The sequence below is a fragment of the Hippopotamus amphibius genome, chromosome 5 (assembly GCF_030028045.1).
Source record: "Hippopotamus amphibius kiboko isolate mHipAmp2 chromosome 5, mHipAmp2.hap2, whole genome shotgun sequence".
NCBI lineage: Eukaryota > Metazoa > Chordata > Mammalia > Artiodactyla > Hippopotamidae > Hippopotamus > Hippopotamus amphibius.
Window position 1 is genome coordinate 158,182,676 of NC_080190.1, and position 23,426 is coordinate 158,206,101.

At 52.1% G+C, this 23,426-nt stretch overlaps 1 protein-coding gene across 2 annotated transcripts; it reads left to right on the plus strand.

The window, feature by feature from the left end:
• Positions 1–1,820: 1,820 nt before the first annotated feature.
• Positions 1,821–21,633, plus strand: FAM83A (family with sequence similarity 83 member A). Of its 2 annotated transcripts, XM_057736524.1 has the most exons (4): positions 1,821–2,464; positions 11,786–11,953; positions 12,780–12,904; positions 21,052–21,633. In XM_057736524.1, exons 1-4 carry the CDS (start codon positions 1,985–1,987, stop codon positions 21,572–21,574), a joined length of 1,296 nt encoding a protein of 431 aa, XP_057592507.1. In that variant the 5' UTR covers positions 1,821–1,984; the 3' UTR covers positions 21,575–21,633. The 2 variants fall into 2 exon arrangements, with proteins under 2 accessions (XP_057592507.1, XP_057592508.1); XM_057736525.1 differs by lacking the exon at positions 11,786–11,953.
• The last annotated feature ends 1,793 nt before the right edge of the window (positions 21,634–23,426 follow it).

A 23,426-nucleotide genomic window follows, 5' to 3' on the forward strand; every position in this document is an offset into this window, starting at 1 on the left:
GGGGATCACCTCCCAATTAGCTACTTGTACTGGAATCCTCCTCTCAGAGTCTGTCTCTGGAAGAACCCAACCAAAGACAGTCAGTGTAAGCAGCTTTCGGCAGGAAAGAGCTCTCTGCGGGAGGCCCCTCTGTCTTGTCACTAACCTTAAATCAGGCGCCCCCCCCCCACCCCCCATGCTCTACTCATCTCTGGCCCTAGCACACCTTTCAAGTCTTCTGATTACACGATAACTTGCCTAATCCGTTGGTTGTTTTCATAGATCAAAGAAGTAGAAATGAAGAATACGTAATTAACAGATGAGCAGGTCTCTTCCCTAGCTTCCCCTTCAGTAATCTCCCGAACAAACTGTGTGAACAAGACAGCATCTAAAGAACGAGCAGGAGGAGTGGACAAGCCTGCAGGCGGCGGGGGATGGTGATGACTCTGACCCTATCTCAGCGATTAACTGAGATCACTTCCCTTTTTCCCTTTAAAAACTTTCGTGGCCGAGCAGAACCTTGGGAAGCGGTTTTGGGGGACACAGTCCACCGTCTCCCCAGATTGCTGGCATTCTGATTAAAGGCAATTTTCCTTTCTACCAACATTTATCTCTCTCTGGAGTATTGATTTTTTTTTAAAGCTCTTTATTGGAATATAATTGCTTTACACTGTTGTGCCAATTTTTGAGGTACACCAAAGTGAACCGGTTGTATTTATACATATATCCCCATATCCCCTCCCTCCCTATCCTGGCCCTCTAAGTTATCACCCATCATCGAGTGTATCTCCCTGTGTTATGCAGGAACTTCCCACAAGCTATCTATTTTACATTTGGTAGTGTATATATGTCCATGCTACTCTCTCACTTCGTCCCTGCTTCCCCTTTGCCACCCCTTCCCCACACCCTGTGTCCTCAAGTCCATTCTCTACATCTGCATCTTTATTCTTGCCCTGCCACTGGGTACCATATGCTAACGCATATATATGGAATCTAAAAAAAAATGGAGTATTGATTTTTGAGTGTTGAGCAGTCGGACCTGAATCGGTAACATCAGGACTCTAGCTTTTGCATTCCGTTGACGTGGAATTGACCATGCACAGGGAAAATGTGGCTTCTCCCTTAGCGGTTCATCTATTTCAAACATGCCTGCGGCCACCTGCCCCACTAGCACCGAGACAGATGGATCCCTTCGGTCCATGGGCCCTGACACAGCCGAAGATTCTTCTCCAAAAGGTATTCCAAGCAGCCGCTTCCGACAGATCAGCGCTGGCCCCAGAACTGGAACCTCTCTGGGGGCTCTGTCCAAGCATGACCATGGCAAACACAATAAGAGACGAGAGATGGGAGAGAAGGCTTTTCCAGAGAATGGGGAGGGCCGGGAACTTGGGGTGTCACAAAGAGAAAGGAGGAGCGCCTGCTGAACAGTCCTGCCTGGCGGCCACCCAGCTTCTCTCCACACACAGGGACAGGACAGACGGCAGAACTCAGGGGCCCAGCAGGGAAACTGTTGTCTTTGAACCAATCGGCGTCTGAACTGAGGAGCACGGGAGGGGACCTGAGGCACAGGGGTGACAGTGCTGGAAGAGCCTGCTTGCTTTGTAAATGGGGCCTGAGGGTTTCAGGAGAATTGCACAACAAGCTGGAAAGCCGGCTCGCCTTGGCTTCCCTGGCTGCTGGGAGGACAGGAAGTCTCCCAGGACTGAGTGTGCCCAGGCGTGATTGAGCCAGCCCTCCTGGCCTAAGGGCAGGGCGGGTGTCGCTCAGAGATAAGCCAACCCACGGCAGTGAGCGATGATCCCTGTGAAGCACTGCTCAGGACGGCAGTAAATCACTTCCTCCCAGCAGGTCCTCCTAGACACTGGCCGCACACCAGTGCTGGGAGTGGGTGCTTTCCAGGAGTGGCGGGAGCTCCGCTCCTCCTGGCTGGTGTGGCCCGATTGCCCCTGACACCAGGAAGAGCTCAGGTGCCGGCCGCACCCCCCGACTCCGGGGACAGGGCAGCATGAGCTGGGCGAGGCACGTGGGCAAGATCCAGAAACGCCTGGAAGATGTCAAGAGCCAGTGGGTCCAGCCGGCCAGGGCTGACTTCAGTGACAATGAGAGTGCCCGGCTGGCCACAGATGCCCTCTTGGATGGGGGCCCCGAGGCCTACGGCCAGGCGCTCAGCCAGGAGGGCGAGGTGGACTTCTTGTCCTCTGCGGAGGCCCAGTACATCCAGGCCCGGGCCAAGGAGCCCCCCTGTGCTCTTGAGACCCCAGGAGGGGCCGAGGCAGGCTCCCAGGGACTCGACTCCTGTTCCCTGCAATCAGGCACCTACTTCCCTGTGGCCTCAGAGGGCAGTGAACCGGCCCTGCTGCACACCTGGGCCTCAGCTGAGAAGCCCTACCTGAAGGAAAAGTCCAGCGCCACCGTGTACTTCCAGACGGACAAGCACAGCAACATCAGGGACCTCATCCGCCGCTGCATCAGCCGGACCAGCCAGGTAGCAATGGCGGAGACTGTGTCTCCTTGGCTACAGCTGGGGTGGGGGTGGAGGAAAGGAGAGGAGTGCATCCTGCTCTAAGGGATGGAGTCCGGGTGATTGGAGCTTAGGATGGAACCAGGGATGTTGCTCTCTGCCTTGCCCTAGATCACTAACTTCCTGATCCCACTGGGCACAATCTGGGTCCTGGCCACCACCACCCATCCCTGGAACTCCTGCAATAGCTTCCCGTCTGACCCTCCTCTTCCATCTTGATTCCCGACCACCTAGTCTCCAAGCTGCTGTAGACACTTTTTTCCTATACTTCACATTTAACTTGGTCCCTTCACTGCTTAGAGCCTTCAGTGGCTCCCACCTGCCCTCAGTGGGAAGAGCAGACTGCGTAGCATGGTTCATGATGTCTCCAGCTCCTCTCCCACCTCCTGCCACTCAATCTTGAGTGCCTTACAGATTCTCAAACACACCAGGCTCTGTCTCGAGGCCTCTGCACACACTGTTCCTTCTGCCCGGAGCCCCTTCACCTTCCCTGCTTCTTCCTTAACGCCTACTCCTTCTCAGGACCCAGCACTGAAGTTCCGTTCTTGGGAAGCCTTTCCTGAGTTCCCCAGGCTAGGCGAGGTGCCTCACTTCTGTGTTTCCTAATGAAAGGGCCACTCCACGGGCTGCAAACTTGTCCTGCTTCCTCTCAGGCTTGGCTTAGACCTGTGTGCCCACAAATTCAGGGCAGCACCTGAATCCAGCCGGTGGTCAGACAGGAGACAGAGGAGGTAGCAGAGGTTTCTCCCTCCCCAGAGTGTTTACATTTTAATAAGTGACTTCAGAGGAAGAAAAATCCTTCAAGGCCAGAGAATTTCAGGCACCAGGATTGGTATTTGGTCAGGAGTTCCCCCAATGCTCCTGGAACTGCGGGGACCCAGGGGCTGCCTGCTCGCCTGGGGAATGGGGGAGGGACTCCAGATCGTTCTACCCAGGCGCACAAGGGGACCAGTCAGCACAGGGCTATGGGTGCCTCTCCGCCCTCCGGAAGCTGCAGGGGCAGGGGGTGAGAATGGACTCCAAGGAAAGGACTTCGTCATCTGTAAAGAGTCTCTCACTCATCACTGAAATTATTATTTTTTTACATTTAAAAGAACTCAAAAAAGAACAAACTGGTATTAAAGCTCATTTTCTGCTAAGATCCCACTCTCATGACGGAATCCCCTCCCAAGTCCAATACTGTATGAAATCTCATGGCTCCAGAAGCCACCAGGAGCGGGGAAGCTGTGCTCAAACAGGGAAGGAGGGAGGGAGTGGAGTTCTGGAGGATAAAACAGAAGGTAACAAGGGGTGAGCTTTTCACATTGCTGGGCCACTTCAGAGCAGTACTTCACGTTTCCCTGGCAAGGCAGCATCAGGAATTGACGGGTGGGTCCCGGCGGGGGCCGGGAGTGCCTGCACTGCCTGGGGTGGGCTGCACAACCCAGGGCGAGTCCCCTGACCTCCCCAGGCCCCAGATGCCACACTGGACTAAGGTCCCTTCCAGCTCCCAGGGCCTGTTCCTAAGTGTGCTCCCCTACCTCTGCTCTCTCTGTGCTGAAGTTCAGTGCTCTCCCGAGGGGTGGGACCAGCGGTGTTGGCGAAATTCTCAACCGCAGCTGCAGCTCAAAGGGTGAGTGGGACTCCCTGGAAAGAAGCCAGGTTGGGGCTTGTGAACCATCATCCCCTGGCTGAGTCCTTCTCCTTCCCCCACCCACCCAGAAAGGCTTCTCTCTCAGGTCCTAAACGTGTATGTAACAGTATGTTACACATTTAGGACAACACTTAAAAATCAGAAGATTTCACCGAAAAGGGAGAATTTCCAGCTCCTCTTAGCTTGCCGGAAGACCTGGCTCTGCTGGTGCTGAGCTGAGGCCACCTCTTTGGGTGGGTCACCTTTGCCACAGTCCCCACCACTCCCTCTTGTCCCAGGCCCTGATGACCTTCACCCATTTTGTTACCTGTCAGGGTCCTGCAGGCAGTTTGTGATATCACTCCCCTACACAACACACACACACACACACACACACACACACACACACACACACGGCCTCAGCAGTGACCAGTGACCTGTTCCCACAGAAATGCCGGGAGGCTGGATCCCCAGCCACAGGCTGTCCATGGAAGTAGGCTGTGTCCACACAGAGAGGGAGAGAAGAGGGAGGAGAGGGGGGAAATAGGTTTGTTTTCTTCCTCTCCTATGGCTTCAGCTCCAGAAGAGAACAGAGAGGAACAAATGGAGCCAGCCTGCTGGGGTGTTTCCCAGAGCAGTATCTGCTTCCTAAAGAGCCCGAGTTTTCCCTCTTTCCCTTCATGCTCTCGTTCTTTTATTCCATAAAGCCTAATTCATTGGCCAGGCCCTGCACCCAGGATGGCAGAGCAGAACAAGAGGCCTCCCTCCCTCCATCCACATGCCTTTAGGGGAGAGGTGGGAAGAGGAGGTGACACTGGTGGGTGGCAGCCCTGGGCTTGAGAAATCCTCTGTGCCTGGGAGGAGAGGGGAGGGTGACTAAGGCAGTCTTCACAGAAGAGGTGGCCTCTGAGTTGAGTCTCAAAGGCTGAGTAAGAGTTTGCCAGGCAGAGAGGGGAGGTAAAAGAATTGCAGGTCTAGGGTGTGTCAAACACAGAGGTCAAGAGGAGTGAGAGGGCTGGAGGCCCTGGAGGTAGGGAGATGTGGAAAGGACTGTCAGGAAGGAAGAGGTTTTTACTCAGTTTCCTAGAACAGGAGGCACCGCACACCATGCAGGACCACATGGGGAGCACCAGGGTCCGTCAGGAGGCAGAAGGAGCCGGGTGAGTGCACAGACACAAGCCCTTACTGTGGTTTTGCAGGAAAGGCAACGCAGGGCCAGGTGAACAGTTTAGGATTGGCTAGACTGAATAATTCCAGCAGGCTCTGGGCCATATATGGTCCCCGGTTGTCCTGTACCTGGCACTGGGGTGATTTAGGGTGGGCAGGGAAATACTGTCTGGATGCTGGAGAGTTAGATAAAGGAGGCTTGGGACATGGCTCTGGATTGCTTGGTTAGCATATCAGAGGCTGCTTTTAGGCAAGGTGTTTGTTATCTCTTGTAATCAGCTAGCCCTGGAATGTCAAAGCATCATAAAATACAGAAAACAAAAAACATGAGTAACCCATCCTCCAAGTGTGGTCCAGGACCCCCGAGGGCTCTAAGACCCTTCCAGTGGGTCTGTGAGGTCCTGCCCTTTCTAACCACTCATATGTGTGAGGCCGGATTATCTTCATATACTTCCTCCCAAACAACACATCACAACAGAAGCAGATATGAGAACCAGCTGTCTCCTGTTAAGCCAGACACCACAGAACTTTGCAAAACTAAAATAATGCCACTCTGCTCACTCCATTTTGTTATGGCTGTTTTGGAAAGAATAGTTATTTTTGCTTTAAAATTGGTATTTATGTTAACATGTAATGGGTTTAATATGGTTTTAAGTAAGCAATATTCATTATTTTAAAATAACTAATAAACATTAAAAATGTTCTCAGTTTGTTTCTAATATGACAAGTGTCGATAGTTATAATCCACCTAAGCCAAAGCTTTTTGGAATCCTCAGTAATTTTTAAGAGTATAAAGGGGTCCCAAGAGCTAATAGTTGGAGAACTTGAGCAGGGAAGCCCCCCGTCCCTGCTCGACCCCCTCTCCCTCTTCCTTTCACTGCAGAAAGAAAAATCTACTCAGGTCTCTAAGGAGGTGGCGGGGGCGTGGGGGGAGCCTGCAGAGGAGCGGGGGCTGGGCAGCTGCAAGAAGGTCCTGAAGAAGCTCCATTCCCCCACCCCTAGGTAGCAAAGACCGTCTTCTCAGGCTGAGCCCCTGCCCTGGGAGCGGCTGGACACGGCGCAAGCTTCAAGGGATGGGACACAGCAGGAAACCTGAGCGGAACCGGCACCACCCCGCCCCCGCCCCCGCCCCAAGACGCTGATGAGCGGTCCCCCCCCCAGTGCCTGACACCTGAGATTCCAGGGCCTTGAACACCACCAGAGTCCCCAGCGCAAGGTCTCTGGTTGTTCCTCTGACAAGGGCAGCCAAGGGCAGACCTGGGGAGAGAAGGGTCCAGCCCCCTCCGTCCACGGGGGTTCCGAACAACAGGGCGCCTCTACCCAGCGCCGGAGCCCAGCTTCTGCCCAGGTCCCGTCTAGGTCCCAGGGTCGTGTGGGGTGGCCCCCAAGGGCCAGCAGAGGTGTTCCCTGCCCCCCACCATCCTCCTGGAGTCTGTGATTGGCCTGTCTCCCCTCCCATGGGCGCTCCCTAGAGGGAGTCCCTCTCCCTCTCCGGGTGCCGGGGCTCAGCGCTGCCGTACTGTCACTGCTCCAGATCGGCGGTGGGGGAGGGGAGCACCGGGCACAGCCAGGGGCGACACAAACAGATGGGAGCACGTGGTTGCAGGGGGATGGTCCTCTCACAGGAGCCTTTTTAAGGGCTGTTGGCCCCCTTGCCTTTGGTCAGCAGATAGGTGATGGTGGAGAGTCCACCTGTGCCCCTTTCCTTTCCTCTGTCCACATTCCCTTTGAGCTCTGCTCTGGGGTCTCCCAACCCTCCCAGGGCTTGACTCTCCCTCCCCGGCCCATCCCTAACCCACAAGCAGAGGACAGACAGGCTGTATCTGATGTAAACAGAGATCAGAGTCCTCCTCTCAGGCCTGCAGTAGATTGGTTGGGAGCATGGCTCTGGGTTGGGGTCTGAGGCATCTCCCTGCCTTCCAGCCCTACAGCTTTTGGAAAGTTACTTAACATCTCTGCGCCCCTGGCTCTTCACCTGGGAAACCAGGGTACCAGTGTTGTGAAAGTTACAGGAGACGAACACACAGCTGAGAGTAGGTGCTCAAGAAATAGTTGCTGCTGTTATTACTCATCCACCAAAAGCAAACTCCAAAAGGGAGCATCAGCACATACAGGAGAAAGAGGGAAGAGTAGCAATCGAAGCACAAAGTGGGGCACAGGGATGCTAGGGGCCCCAACAACTGGCCCCAACATGGTTGGTGGCCCCGCCAGGACCCATGTCCCCTCCCGCCCCCTGCCCTTCCCAAAGCAGCAGGATTTCCAGCCCAAGAGGAACTCACCTCTGCCTGGAAGGTGGTGAGGGATTCTCAGCCAGGATCTGAGGTCTCTGCAGGATGACCCCTGCCTGTGGGTATCACCCCGGCGGACCAGCAGCCCCCTGGCTGGGCCCCTCCATTTCGCTGAAGCTCCAGATTCCCAGAGCCGGCCTGCCAGGTGGTGCTCCCAGGCCAGTTTCCTTGCTTAGCATGGGAAGTACCTCCTTTTCCTTCTCAGCCAACCTCACGCCTCTGTGCTGGTCCGTCTGATTGGCCCTAACAAGAATCCTACTGTTTCTTTTTTATGCCCGTAGTGGTGTGGGCACTAATTTTAATCCTCTCCCATAACCTGGATTAAAACAACATTCTTGCATGGTGTTATTCTAACATTATCCACACGTGCTCAAGGACAGTGCACATGAAAATCAACAGTCATTTTAACTACGCACTTTACAAAATTCTGCACGTGCTTTCGTTTATGTTATCTGGGCTTACGATTAGACCCAGCTTACGTGACAGCTAATGCTCTTTGATCGTGCAGTGTCTTGTAGGTAAAGAAACTGAGGCCCAGAGATGCTAAGTGTCTTGTCCGAAGGCCCTCAGCTCGCCTCCACTAGCACCACAGCTGGAGCCAATGTTCCCTAACTCCCAGAGGATTGTTTTCCCTCTGGATTACGTGCTACTGCTCTGTATTAGTTTCCCGGGGCTGCCATAACAAATGATCACACATCTCGTGGCTCAAAACAACAGATATGTATTCTTTCACAGTTCTGGAGGCCTGAAGTCCAAAATCAAGGTTTCAGCTGGGCCATGCTCCCTCCACGGGCTCTAGGGGAGGATCTGTCCTTCCTCTCCCAGCTGCTGGTGGCTCAGGTGATTCTTGGCTTGTGTCTACAGAAGCCCAGCCTCTGCCTCCATTCTCACATGGCCTTATCGTCCTCTCCCTGTTTCTCCTCTGAGTGTCTTTTATAAGAACACATCTCATTGGATTTAGGGTTCATTGGAAAGTCCAGGATGATCTCATCTTGAGAGTCTTAATTACATCTGCCAAGACGCTTTTTTTTACAATGAGGTCACATCCACAGTTCTGGAGGTTAGGGAGGGGCATCTTTTGGGACATCATTGATCAACCCACTACAACCTGTGAGGTAGGATGCCCACGCAGGGGACAGAAGAAGTTATGGGACTTGAATCAATCCAGCTGGGAGACAATCCCAACAGGAGGCAAATCTGGATATCATGAGCCTGTCCTTTCTAGCATCCCTCAAATCAGGACGCTGGGTTTTTTGCAAACCTCTCCCCTTCTCTGTCAATCGGTTGCCTGCTCACCAGCCCTGTCTCTGGAAAACAAAGACTGACTGGAACACAACTGGAAGGATTTACTGATCTCCTAGGGAGAGAGAATTGTCCCTTTTGCCAATACCTTGGACGAGGAGGCATTTATCTTTCAGGAGAGGTGACCTCAGTGCTATCGGTGTCGTAAGCTTAAATGTGTACATATACTCAATCGTGTGTTAACAGGGCCACGGTTCTAAAGGATCATGGGCCTCACTATTAGAACATCTCTAGTGACCTCTAGCCCAGAGTGAGCAATTTCTCAGCAGTTCCCTCTCCTGTCCAGACACCCACATCAACTGAGCAGCAAGTCAGCTCCAAGTGGGTACCAGCCATCTCCTTCGCCTGTCTCCGTGACACTCTTCTTGTCCTTGCTACTTCCCAGAAGTTGATGGTCAAAACAAATTCATTGTAATTATTAGAAAAGTGGTGGAACATTATCATTACAGATAATGTTGAAGAAATAATCACCACAGTCCCCCATCCAGATATGACTGCTAGTTTGGGCTCTGTGCTCATCTATCTGTACACTGCTTTCCCTCACTGGCAATCACAGTGGAGGTGCTATCATTTTGTGCTTTTTTTCCCCCTACTTAAATTCATTAACGGTTAATACACATTTGTTGAGCATCTATTAAACAGCCAGTTTTACTTTCACTTTTCACTGTTCCTTATACTTTCTATGTAACCATTATAATGGTCATTTTTAATGGCTGCCTAATAATTCATTTGTCAACACACCACAATTTAGGTATTTAGGAAGGACTTTTGATTGACAAAAAGTTCTAGTTCTGTTCCATTCCACTGTGTGGGAGCCTTTCCCACACCACCAAGCAATTCTTGGACACCAGCTGGGTGTCCTACAATTCAATTCACACCAATCGCAAGGCGAGGTTGTCACCTGTGTTTCTTAACAACTAGCTATTGATTAGAGAATCCAACAACCCCCTCCTTGGATTTGATTAATTTGCTAGAGTGGCTGAGAGCAGTCGGAGAAACATTTTCCTTAATAGGGTACTGGTTTTTTATACATGGATATAACTCAGGAACAGCCAGAGGGAAGGGATGCACAGGGCATCTCTCTCAGTGCACCGGTCTCCCCAAACCCTCACATGTTCAACAACCAGATGCTCTCTGAACCCTCTCCTTTTGGATGCTTCATTACATAGGCATGATTGATCAAATCATCGGCCACTGGTGACTGATTAACCTCCAGCTCCTCCTTTCTCTGGAGGTTGTAGGGTGAGACTAAAAGTTCCAACCCTCTAATCACAAGGTTGGTTCTCCTGGCAAAGAGCTCTCCCATCCTTAAGTGCCAACATCTTTAGGTCCAAAAGTCACCCCATTAACATAAGACACCTTTATTGCTCTCAGCTCTCATCACCTTGGAAATTCTAAGGATATTAGGAGCTCTGTGCCAGAAACAGGTATGAAGACCAAATATACATTTCTTATAATAAGTCACATCACAGAAAGTAACCCCACACAAGCTTAAGAGGACCATGCATTGACATACTCATTGGACAAGCATAGGATTGGCTTCAGGTGTAACTGAAATCAGATGTTCAAAGGATGCTCCTGGGGAATCTGTCTCCACCTCTTGGTCCTGTTTTCTCCGGATCTGGCTTTGTTTTTAGGCAGGCTGCCCCCACATGGTGCCAGATGGCTGCCAGCAGCCGTAGTTTATAATCCACTAGCTGAGCAATTCCAGTAGAAAGATTGACTCCTTTCTCCAAGAGTCCCAGCAGAAGTCCTGGGCTGACTCCCATGAGGATAACTTATGTCATGTGACCACCTTTGGGCCAATCTATGTGGCCAGTGGTCTGGCTTCAGTGTGCCTCCCCCACACCCAATCCTGGCCAGGGCAGTAGCCCCACCCAAAGCACATGGATGGTGGAGCAGAGGTAATTCCTTAAAGTGAGTTTGGGGGACTTCCCTGGCAGTCCAGTGGTTAGGACTTGTCACTTCCACTGCAGGGGCATGGGTTCTATCCCTGGTTGGGGAACTAAGATCCCAAAAGCTGCACGGTGTGGCCAAAAATAAAATAAAAGTGAGCTAGGGGTGGTGTTGGCAGGAGGAGGAGGAGGAACGGGTGCCTGGCTGGCAGGAACACATGTGTCTCTCCCTGTTGCTGGACATCTAGGGCTCCCCACCCCCCAAGCTTCTGCTATGAGGGAGGATGCAGTACCTGCTGGACTCCCTTCTTCATCCCACTAGGGCAGCTCAGTCTAGTCTAGTTTATATCCCCTGGGGTCTGCACAGGGATTTTGTTTGAGGCGAGGATTCCACAGCTTGAAAACATTTGAGGGACTTTCCTGGTGGTCCAGCTGTTAAGACTCCGTCCTCCCAACGCAGGGGGCCCAGGTTTGATCTCTGGTCAGGGAACTAGATCCTACATGCATGCCACAACTACGAGTCCACATGCTGCAACTAAAGATCCCGCATGCCCCAACTAAGACTCAGCAGAGCTAAATAAATAAATATTAAAAAAAAAAAATTGAAAGCCAGTTGCCATAGAGTGCCTTTGAGCTCCAAAGGGCTGAGAGCCTGTGAATTTAAATCTGTCCCTCTCCTGTGAATCTGCCCAGCCACCTCCCCTTGGTCTCATCTCTCCCTCTCTGCCTCCTCTTTTTGCTTTTCTCTCATTCCTCCTCTGTACTCTCCACTCCAACAGTGGGTGGAGAGGCCAGAAGATCTGTGGTGGGGCTGGAGACATGGGGTCGGGACAGAGACAGGACCCCCACTGCAGCTCTGCACCCATCCTTGAGTCCTGCCCTGTCAAACCCTCCCCTCCCCCCAGCACAGCAGCAACGGGAAGAGCTCTCCCAGGCCCCCTGGGACTGAGGGAGTTTGACTGAAACCAGTGGGCACCTGGCCCTGACTCTTCTGGTGTCCGACCCCTCTGCCCTGGCCCAGGTCCTGGCCATCTTGATGGATGTGTTCACGGATGTGGAGATCTTGTGTGACATCCTAGAGGCGGCCAACAAGCGCGGGGTATTCGTCTGTGTGCTCCTGGACCAGGGAGGTGTGAAGCTCTTCCAGGAGATGTGTGACAAAGCCCAGATCTCTGACAGTCACCTCAAGGTAGGGCCCTGTGACAGTGCGAAATGTACTTTGTGTTAGGATAGAATAGGCTACACTGTGGCAGTACATGCCCCCATCTAAACGGCTTAACACTATAAACGTTTATTTCTTGCTCAAAGTCCAGGTCAGATGGCCCTCCCTCCTCTTGTAGCTGCACCGTAAGGAACACATGGCCCCCGAGGCACAGCGACAGGGAGGGAGGGCAGGAGGATTCCGAGGGATGCTTTTAGGACCTGACCTGGAAGAGATTTCCATCGCTCCTGCTCATAGCCCTCTGACCTCACACAGATCCACTGTGTGCCGAGAAGGATAAAGGGCCCAACCTCTGCCTTTTCTCCTCTCAGCTGAGAAGACCCAGGGGGTGCACTTCCAGGGCAGGGCAACATCCAGGACCTGGGTGATGCACCTTTAGGACTCCACAACCCCGGCAGGAAGCTGCTTCTCTTGGACTTAATCAAACTCCTTACTTCCTTCTTCTGGCAAGGAGAAGGGAAACCCAGAGATGAGGGTTCATTTAGTCATGGCAAATTTGGGGCAGTTAATTCCAGCTCAAATGTCAAACCACCCACAGCTTTCACAAGCAGACCCAGCTGAACAGCTGACAGGTGGTTTCCTTGGTGACTGCCCCCCAGCTCAGGCAGGCTGGCCTCAGGAGACCCCGACCTCCCCCAATTCCTCCCCCCCCTTCCTCCCCCCCTTCCTCCTTCCCTTTCCCTCCACACTGACCCGTTGACTCTTGGCGAACATCTTTCCAGACGTTTTCTTAGGCAAGTGCGTATCTATGAACACGCAGTTAGTGAGGACGCCTTGACTTCCCTTTTAACAGAACATTTCCATCCGGAGCGTGGAAGGAGAGGTGTACTGCGCCAAATCAGGCAGGAAGTTCGCCGGCCAAGTCCAGGAGAAGTTCATCATCTCGGACTGGAGATACGTCCTGTGTGGATCGTACAGGTGAGTGCTGGGTTTCTTCACCTTCTGTCGGGGCGTCGTGGAGGTCAAGGCTGAGTGAGGTGCAGACCAGCCCCAGCCGCTCAGGCCCAAGCGCCCACCAGCTGCTCCTGGGGGAGCTGGGGACTCATCACTTTCACGAGGCTGGAGGCAGGACTAGCCTGGGAGCAAGGGGGAGATCTGGGCTCTTCCTGGGAGGACGTCGGGGTAGAGAGACACGTCCAACTGCCTCGGTTTCCCTCTGCATGGCAATAGGACATAAAGTCCTGTTTCCCTCCTCAGATTTCTCAGGTGTGATTCTAAAGCTGTGCAATTTGTTTTGTTGTGTGTGTGGGCCCCATTTTATTTTCAAAATGTTTAGTTATTTTAATATAGCGAATGTATTGAGATGTAATTCACATACCAGATAGCTCACCCATTTAAAGTGTGCAATTCAATCCTTTTTTAGCATCTTTTCTCATCTGTAAAATGGGGATAACAATAGTTCCCCTCAAAGACTACTGATAAGGCTCAAGGAGATAAAATCTGCAAAATGTAGGTGCTCAAAAGTGGTTGCTATCAGCCAGCCAAAGCCCTAGGGAAAGGACATGGAATAGACAAGACTTGAAAGGGTGAGGGCTGAGAAGACATTGGTCCTGAGGACCTGCCCAGCAGAGCAGGTCTGGGCGATGCCACATTGGCTGGGGAGAGGGATGTGTGGGCCCCAAGAGGACTGGAGGGCACTGAGACAGCCCTCCTCTCGCTTCAGAATTGCCAGGGCTTGCTGAGCTGTCACCATGTCCCAGATAAGATGACAAGCATCAACCTCTTTGGCCCCCGACCACCAACTTCCCGACGCATCCTTCACTTCCCTGTCAGAAATATCTCCAAATTTCACGGGACCTAAGGCTGCCGCTAGAGACCAGAAGTGGCGACAGCCCAGCCTAGAAGGCAAGATGACCTAAGTTCAGTTCCCAGCTCTGTAGCTTCCTGGCTGGGGGACCTTGGGGAAGTCGCTGCACCTCTCTGTTCCTTCACTCACTCGCCGGCTATGCAGAAACCTAGTAGATGCAGATGGGCCTGCAGCAGGCGTGAAGAGGAGGGGGCTGCCTCCTGCAGCTCCACTCAAACTAGGTGGTAGCGGCTAACAAATCCAGGGGAGGGAGGGGGCCTGGGACAGCGGCCGGGCTGCCCCTCTTGGGCTCCCCTCCACCCCTTCCTGCGCCTGTTCTCCTCACTGTGCTCAGGGCCCATTGCCTCTACCTCACAGGCTGCAGTGAAGGAACCTGGGGGGCACTGTCCCACTGCGAGGGGAACAGCTGTGGTTTTACAGCTAGCAGGCGCGGAGGGGGCGCGGGGATGCGGCAGCCCTAAGGGGACACCTCCAGCGTCCTGGGGTCCCTGAGCCCACGTCTGCTTCCACCCACAGCCTCTGTCCTCATCCTCTGCTTCATCCGGGGGCACCTGTGGAAAGTGGGGCCCCCCGCTGCTGATTCTCAGGCTCGGTCTCCAGCCCTCGGTTGTTTGTAAGAGGCTGAGGTGGGACTGAGCTTCCCTCCCCAAGTGGCCAAAGCCACCTTCTCAGCCTTTCGTTCCTTCCCTAGAGAGCAACAAAGGCCTCTGGGCAGCCAGCAAATGAAGCTCAGGGCGGAAGCTCAGCCTAAAACTCCATATCAGGCCTCCGACCTTGACCTCTGACCTTGATCAAGCCCCACTACACTGAGTTCACCACCTGGAGGGGAAGGGGCAGGTCTGTGCCTGGGCAGTTGCCCCAGACCCCAGGAGCCAAGCCTGGAGAGAGGGGTCCACCAGAGCTGAGGAATTCTCTCATTCTTTTTTATTAGTAAGGTGAAATTCACGTAACACAAATGAATGATTTTAAATGTACAATTCAGTAGCAGGTAGTACCATCACTACCAGTGATGGCAGTATGTGCTACCATCACCGCTATCTAGTTCCAAAACATTTTCATTGCCCCCAAAAGAAACCCCATGCCCACTGTATGGGGAGGAAAAACTTTTTTCTTTTTCAGCTGCACAGCTTATGGGATCTTAGTTCCCTCACCAGGGATGGAATCCGTTCCCCCTGCAGTGGAAGGGCAGAGTCCTAACCACTGGACTGCCAAGGAAGTCCCAGGAAAAACGTTTTTCTGATACCCTTCTAGGTTCTCTGGCTGGGGCCCTGTAAAATGGCCGTATGAGAGACAGATTAACAGGAGAAAAGCAAACAAATCTATTAAATACAAGTTTTACATGACATAGGAGCCTTAAAAAGGAAATGAAGACCCAAAGAAACGGTTAAACCTTACTGTTTTAAGGGCACCTCTCACATGAGGGCCTTGTACTGGCTTCAGGGAGAAGGGGGATGTCAGATAGTCCTGCCTGCACCTGCTTCTCAAAATCCTTTGGCCTAAAATACACCTTCTGTCAGAGCAGCACACATAGACGTGGGGATGGCATGTCCACGGCCCCCCCACCACTAAGCAGTCACTTCCCCTTCCCCCATCTCTGAGCAACCAGTTGTGCAAATGGCAAGCGGCTTATTTAACCATTAAAAAGATTTCCATACATTTGAAAAGGGCAGACACAGAAATTCTGAAAGAGAAGATGAACTGTGTGGGGGCAGGGGAAGCCTCTCCTCTTATTTTCAATAAGAGGAATTAAGCCTCTCAGTTCTCATTTGTATTTGACCTTGGAGCTCACCATGCAGGGTGGCCTTGCCCTTGGAAGGGGCAGAAGGAAGTAGAACCACCTTGTAGAGCTTTGTGCCAGGCCCTGGGCCGGGTGCGAGCAGACCTTTAGTAAGGATTTAATCTTCGTGACTTTTTTTTTCTTGCTGCACGGCACGGCATGCGGGATCTTGGTTCCTCAACCAGGGCTCAAACCCATGCCCCCCTGCAATGGAAGCGCAGAGTTCTAACCACTGGACCACCAGGGAAGTCCCTTAATCCTCCCCCCTTAATCCTGAGTGAGGCATTATTCTTCTGACAGATGAGGGACTGAGGCACAGAGCGGGTAGGTGATGGGGCCCAGGCCACCAGCTTCTTCCACTTGGATCTCCAGCTCTAGGGCCTGCTGAGGCCAGGCTGGGCTTGATATGGGAGGTACCGGGAGGAGGGTGGGCTTGAAGCCGTGCTGGGCCATTCCTGAGAACTGTGGAGATGCTGTCTTTACCCTCAACATTCAGAGGTGATCTGTTTGCCAGCCCCTCAGAGGACCCTTTTCCCTGGCACCCTTAGAGTTGTCTCCAATAAAAACAAAAAACAAATCAGAAAAGCCTTCACCCCATCCTTTCAGTCCGGCTGTCTCTGGGCTTCAGATATTTGGCCCTTCCCTCTGGGTGCACACAGTTCTCCCAAACCGCAGGACTCTGTCTGCTTCTCTGGCTGAGCCGCGTGGGTCGGGGTGGGGAGCGTGTGCAGCTCAACATTTATGCTCTTGTTGAGGGTCTTACCCAGCACAGGCGCTGTGTGCCACGTGCTGGGGACACAGAACTCCTCTCCTCATCAAGCAACGTAGATGATCGGCAGTGTCGTACCATGTGTGCTCTAACATCAGCATGCGCTAAGAACGTGCTCTGGGTCAGCCAGGAGGGGGCTCCCCCTTCTGCCGGCAGGTCCAGGAGGTTGGATTGAGGATGAAAAAGATTGGGGCGGGGGGTGGGGTGCAAAATCAGGCAGCTGGAACAGCGTAAGGAACACCGTGATATCAGCACGGCCTTCTAACTGGCCCCTGATTCCACTCCTGCCCTGACCCCGGCTGCCACCCCGGGCTTTCTCTACCAGGAACAGAAAGATTTTTAAACACAAACCAGATGGAATCACTTCCATCCTTAAAATCCTTCAATGCATGTCATTGCTCCTGGAGGCAGAGGGGTGGGAAATCCACCTTCTCACCAGGGCCTCCGTCTCGGCAGGATTCTTCTTCCCTCCACTGTGCTGCAGCCACACTGGCCTCCTCCCAAGTCTTTCATGCCTCAGGGTCTTTGCACCCTTGGCTGGAGAGCTCATTCCTGTTGTCTTTGTCCTGCTAACTTATCTTGCCAGTGGCAGCCTCCAGATCATTCCCTAGAGACCTTTTCTGTGAACTTGTTTATCCAAGGTCGAAAAAAGATGATATCGGGGCCTGGGCTGGGTCTGTTTTTTTTTTTTTTCTTTTCTTTCTTTCTGTTGCTTCCTGGCAGGAAGTACAGTTAATACAGTGCCTGTATGTTTATACAGGACCATAAATATTTGTTGAATGAATGGATGTTCTTGTTAGGTCCTGGCCATCCAGTATGGCTAGAGGAATACAATTTTTCAAACTGCGCATCACTGTTTATGAAACTCATTTAGTGGCTGATGCCCAGAGTTCTTCAAAAAATGAAATAGGATAGAATAAAAATAATCAGAGCACACTGAGGTAAAGGATGTTCTGGAAATTGTTGTGGGGTTATGCATATATCTGTGCATGTGAGTAGGTCACAATGTATCAGTAAAATGTATTTCTCCAAGAATAGCCAAGATAAATCTGAAGAAGAATAGGCAGGGAGAACCTGCCCTTCCAGATGGAGCTGTAGTAACCAAGACAGTGTGGCATTGGGGGAAGGACACACAAAGTGACAAACAGAACATAACAGAAAGCCCAGACACAGACCCACACATGACAGGGCATGTCAGAGCAGCGGGGAAATGTGAAACCAGAAAAAAATTTCTCCATATGAAAAACTGGGTTCTGCTTCACACAGACACACACATGCGCGCACACACAAAGCACCCCCCAATAGATTCAAAGAACTTAAATGTCAAAAGCAAATTTGAAGACCCTTAGCAGAAAACATAGATGAATGTCTTTTAGACCTTAGGATAAGGATTAGGTGTCTTAACATAGACACCTCTCTGTGTTAAACAGAACACAAAAAAACACTGACTATAAACGATTGCTAAATCTGACTATATTACAATTAAGAACTTTGGTTCCCTGAAAGACAGCTTAAAGAATGTGAAAAGCCAGATTACAAGCTGGGAGCAGGTTTTCATGATGCCCTGACAAGATTAGTGTCAAGAATCACAATGAACTCCCACAAACCACAAAACCAAAACAGCACAATGGAAGTGTGGGTGAGAGGCAAGAACAGGCATCTCACCGGGGAAGAAACACAGGAAAAGGTGTTCAGCATCATCAGTGATCAGGAAAATGCAAATCAAGGCTAAAATGAGTTACCATTTTATACCTACTCGGAAAAATAAAAAAAAAAAATATTGGGTTGGCCAAAATTTCATTTGAGTTTTTCCACAACCTGAACGAACTTTTTGGCCAGCCAATAAGAAGCCTGACAATACAAACAGTGCATTTACAAATTTCTACACTGCTGATGGGATTGTAAATCGGTACAGTGACTTTGGAAGGAGTTTTGCATTTTCTCTAAAGCTGAATACTCACCTAGCTTTACCCAGCCATTCCACTCCTAGGTGTATTTCCAAGAGAAACTGGCCCACAGGACAGTAGAAGACAGGTGTAAGAGCACTCACAGCAGCACTGGTCACAACAGGAAAACCATAGAAGCAGCCCAAATGCTTATCAATGGGAGGATGCATGAATAAACCACGGTATAGCCCCCAGTGGAATATCATACAACAGTGAAAGACGAGTGAAGTACAGCAACAAGAGATAACATGGATAAACAGCAATATTTACGTGGATAAAAAATCCCCAAAGATACATGTTAAAAACAACGAAACTAAAAATATTTACAGTTGTTTCTTGGCATCTGTGGGAGACTGGTTCCAGCATCCCCACAGATACCAGAATTGGAGGATGTTCAAAGTGCCTTATACAAAATGCTGTTATATTTGCATATAACTTACATCCTCCTGGATACTTTAGATAATCTCTAGATTGTTTATAATTCCTAATACAATGTAAATATTATGTAAATAGTTGCCAATGGAGCAAATTCAAGTCTTGCTTTCTGAAACTTTCTGGAAAAATTTTTCTGAGTATTTTCCATCCGTGGTTTGGTTGAAATGTCAGATGCAGAACTCGTATATATGGAGGGCTGACGGTACTTTTAAGAATATATAAAACTTTTCTTTATTATAGAAAAAGGAAAATATGGGAACCCTGACATAGGATTCTGGGTAATGATTTCCTCTATTTTGGAGAAACTGGAAAAATGGGTTCCTAGGAGGGACCATGTGGTTAGATGCTGGTTATTGTCGAGATGCTAGCTTTTTATCTTAGGTGGTGGGTTCATAGGTGCTTATTAGATTACTTAAAATAACTAAGTAAAGGGACTTCCCTGGCAGTCCAGTGGTCAGGACTCTGCACTTTCACTGCCAAGAGCCTGGGTTCAATCCCTGTCGGGGAACTAGAATCCTACAAACCCCTTGGCACGGCCAAAAAGTAAACTAAAGCTACATAAATGTAAATAGGCCATTAATAGATAATGATGAGAGTGGGTCTTGAGCCAAAGGTTATCATTAAATCAATTCTCTGTACTTAAGGGCCAAAAAAACAATAAAAATAAAAATGTAATTCTTACCATGGATGGTGATAAAAGGAAGTGTAAAACTGAGAGCACGGGATGAATGGACATGCAGGGTGTAAAGCAGGGGCACCCCGGGCAGTGCGTGGGGTGAGGGGGTTGGCACTCAGGTGCTGCAGGGTCCAGGGGCGCAGGGGGTGCAGGGGGCAGGCACATGGGCACACAGGGTGCATAGGGGCCTGTAAAGCTGCCAGGGCATCTCTGGACCTGCCTTTTTGTTTTCTGGCCGCACCGCATGCAGGATACTCTTTCCCTGACCAGGGATCGAATCCATGCCCCCTGGAGTGGACGCACAGAGTCTCAACCACTGGACCACCAGGGAAGTCCCCTAGACCTGATTTGTGGAGAAAGCACGCCTGATGGCATAGCCTGAAAGCATAGCCTGATGGCAAAGAACACGGGGCGACTGATTTGTCTGTGTGGCCGAGTCCCACTGTCCCAGAGTCTGCTGCCGTCCCTTTCACCTGGCTGGTCACAGGCACAGCATCAGCTGCTCACCTCTCTGGGGTGTGTAGGTGACTCCTGGGCTGGAGGTGAGGCTTCAACAAAGCCTCGTTATTCTTCCAGGATTGCCCCAGCCTTGCGTGGGCCCGGCCCTGCCCTGCCTCACAGAGCAGGGGACTCCCGAGGCTGGGCCCGCCTTTTGGTGGCAAGACACACTGGCTGGGGGCTGGAGGCTGAGACCTCGCCGTCCCCCACAGCGACCCTGTCCCCCTCTGACTATGCTGTCCCCATTGCTCCCCATGCCTAGGTCCACAGTATTAGGGACCCAGGAATCTCTAAAATGATGTTCTTTGTGGGTCTTCTGTGCTGGCACCAGGCTTTTCTGCGGGGAGTGGGGTGGTGAGGGGAGTTTTCCAACAGAGATAGGGAATTTAAATTAAAATTTTAAATTTAAATTTAAATTAGGGAATCATAAAAGGTAACACATAAATGCCTTGAGCGTTTTCTTTTCATTTGAAATGTGTAAAGGGAGGGAAGGCCAAGGCCTCTGCTAGATGACGTCCTCCTGTGGGTGTCTGGGCAAACCCACCGATGCGCCATCTGTCCTGTGGGCTCACCCTGTGTTCTCCTTTCCATCCCCAAAGAGCATAGGATTCTTCCTACCCCTGCACCTCTTCCGGCCCATTTGCCTGAAAACTGGGCTACACCGTTTAGATTTTCATGGGAATACAGCCCTGCCTTCCAAGGAGCAGCCCCAGACTGCTAACCTATCTGGTTAGAAGAGGCAGGTATCACGCATGTCACAGGTGGAGCCGCTAAGGCCCCAGCAGCAGGGTGACTCACATCAGCACAGGTGGGGACACTGGCACTCAGCCGGCACTCAGCCCCTTTGTTCCTCCACAGGGATCTCTTAGGGGCCATAATCTGAGCACCAGGAGGGAACTTTAACCTGAGGCCAGGATTCACTCTGCATCTTAATTACTCCTCTGCAAACATCTGCTGGTCTCTGAGCTTCAGTTCTCCCATCTGTGGGCGGGGATAACCAGGGTTCTGGCCTGGGTGGAAGGAGCTGGTGCGGAGGAGCAGTGGGCACGTGTTCATTCCTTTCCTACTGGTCCTGCCACAAGCGCCCACCTCCTCCGGAGCAGGGTGCCCGAGGCCTCCCCACTCCTGCCCCTCACTCTCTGTCCTCTCGCCTGCAGCTTCACCTGGCTCTGCGGACACGTGCACCGGAACATCCTCTCCAAGTTCACGGGCCAGGCGGTGGAGCTGTTTGACGAGGAGTTCCGCCACCTCTACGCCTCCTCCAAGCCCGTGATGGGCCTCAAGTCGCCCAGGCTGGCCGCACCCCCCCAGCCCAGAGCAACCCCCGGCCGCCTCAGCAGCAGCAGCTGCTCTGCCAGTGACCGCACATCCTCCAACCCCTTCAGCAGCCCGTCAACGGGCAGCAACCCCCAGAACCGGAGCCGGTCCACGTCCTCGGGGCCCGGCAGCCCCCTGACCTCAAACCCACCTCTGGCCCCCATATTCCAGCCCCATCATGGCCCCTGGGGGGCCCCGATCCCTCAGGCCCACTTCTCCCCGAGGCCCCTCGACGGCCTGTCCGCTCTCTACAGCAACCTCAACGCCTACAGGCCCACTCGGCTGCAGCTCGAGCAGCTTGGCCTGGTGCCCAGGGTGGCCCACACCTGGAGGCCATTTCTACAGGCCTCCCCGCATTTCTGAAGGGTTCCTTCCTCCAGCTGACCTACCCAGGGCCAAGGCTGGGCATTCTTGGATTTTCTGGCTCAAGGACCCCACTTTAACAACTAGTGGCTTTGAACCTGCTTCCCTTTGAACTAAAGGCACTTGGACCAAATCATTGCCTGTTTGAATGTTCCCAGGCCTCAGACCATTCACTTGCCAACCCCCTCACTTCCCTGGGTTCCCCTCTCTCGTATGGCCTATGAAGCACATTCCAGAAGGTTCCAGGGAGGTGGGGGACAGGGAGCTAGAGGATAAAATCATGAAAATAGAGCCCTTTCTTCCAAAGCCAGTGCTTTAATATTAACATTTCCCGAATCTCTGTAATGTGAGGAAGTGCTGATGCAGCCCAAGTTTTACATATGGGTAAACCGAGGCACTGAGAGGCAGAGGGTGACCAAGGTTCTCCTGTGTCCCAGCGTCCAGGGATGGTCCCCTCCCAAAGATCCAGGAGAGACAGATTCAGGAGAAAGTATGCAGACATTCTGCATGTTTCTGGGAGGGGAGGGAAACGCCTCCTCCCTGGAAGAGCATACTGCTAGAGCATCCCTGTGCCCGAGGAATTAGGGATGAGGCCCCAGAGCCTGCCACTGTGAGTTGTGTGCAGCTGGTTGAAAGTGCGGCCACCAGGGGTGGAGCAAACCAAGGCATCTAGGGGATGGAGTTGGACAAGGCAGTTTGGCAGCTAAGGTTTTTGCTCTGAAGAGCCTTGGGCTGGCCTGGAGGTCCCTGGATGCTGGGCTGGATCCCAAGGGCTTGCGTTGTCAGATCTGGGAATGGCCCTGCAGCGGTGCTTCAGGCAGCCTTGAGCAACCAGGGAGGATCCCCGCATTGACCTTGCAGCCCCCAGGCGCAGTCAGCTGCCTCCAGATCCAGGCCCCGCTACCTGGCCTGTGCGGTCCTGAAACAGGAATGCTGAGCCCTCACCAGCCCCATCATTCTTTCATTTTTAGAGTCACAACACATCCTGTTTGTTCCTGGGGTGGTAATAGATCCTGAAGGCACAGCCTTGCTGGGGTACAAAGAAGAACATAGGATGCTTAGGGAGCACAGAGGGGGCTGGCCAGCCCAACTTGGGGAGGCCAGGGCACACTTCCCAGATTAGTGACTGTAATCCGAGACCTAAGGAACAAGGTTGTTATGGCTGGGGTGAGGGATGTGATCCGGGCTGTTTCAGTTCAAGAGAAGCAGGAGCCAAATCCCCGCACTCGTCTTCTGCTTTCCATGCCTTCCCCCACCACCAACTCATCTCAGCAAATGTCTTCCTGTTGCCCTTCTCTGGCTCAGAAGTTTTGCCTTTGCTGCAGAGGCTGGGAGGACAGTCCTTCCTCCTGGTGGCCTCTGAATCCTGACGCACGTGGCATCCCGAGTCGCGTGCTGCAGAGGGCATCTCCCTGCAGCCCAGCCCTGTTTGTATTTGTCCAACACTCCTGACAGAGGCAGAGGCGTCTTTGCTTCTGTTTTAAACTGTGTTTCTGTCCTCACTTCACCTTTTCCTTTGTTAGTTCCTGAAAATCCAACAACACCAAAAGCCCTTTGGTTCCTGAAGGTTTTTTTAAACCCCGGTCCTGATGCTGCCGTTTTCCTGCTGACCGCCGTGATGAAGTTAGAATGACCAGGGCTGCGGAGTGTCCTAAGCTGGATTTTGCAGACTGATGAGAAAGCTTCCGGAAGGGAAAGCTTGCTGGGGTGCCAAGAGCTCCAAAGGCAGGCTCTGCTCTTGGCATCTGGCTCAGTATGGGTGAGGAGGGGTCCTCTAGCTGGAATAAGCCCTTCTCCTCCCAATTCCTCTCCACCAGCCAGTTTCCCCTCTGCAGTCGTCTTAGGGGTTCGC

Bases quoted from the DNA above. Each gene is read 5' to 3' on its own strand.
- FAM83A (XM_057736524.1), top strand. From the start codon at position 1,985: ATGAGCTGGGCGAGGCACGTGGGCAAGATCCAGAAACGCCTGGAAGAT. The intron at 2,465-11,785 runs GTAGCAATGGCG...GCCCTGGCCCAG, and splicing joins GCATCAGCCGGACCAGCCAG to GTCCTGGCCATCTTGATGGA. The intron at 12,905-21,051 runs GTGAGTGCTGGG...TCTCGCCTGCAG, and splicing joins GTCCTGTGTGGATCGTACAG to CTTCACCTGGCTCTGCGGAC.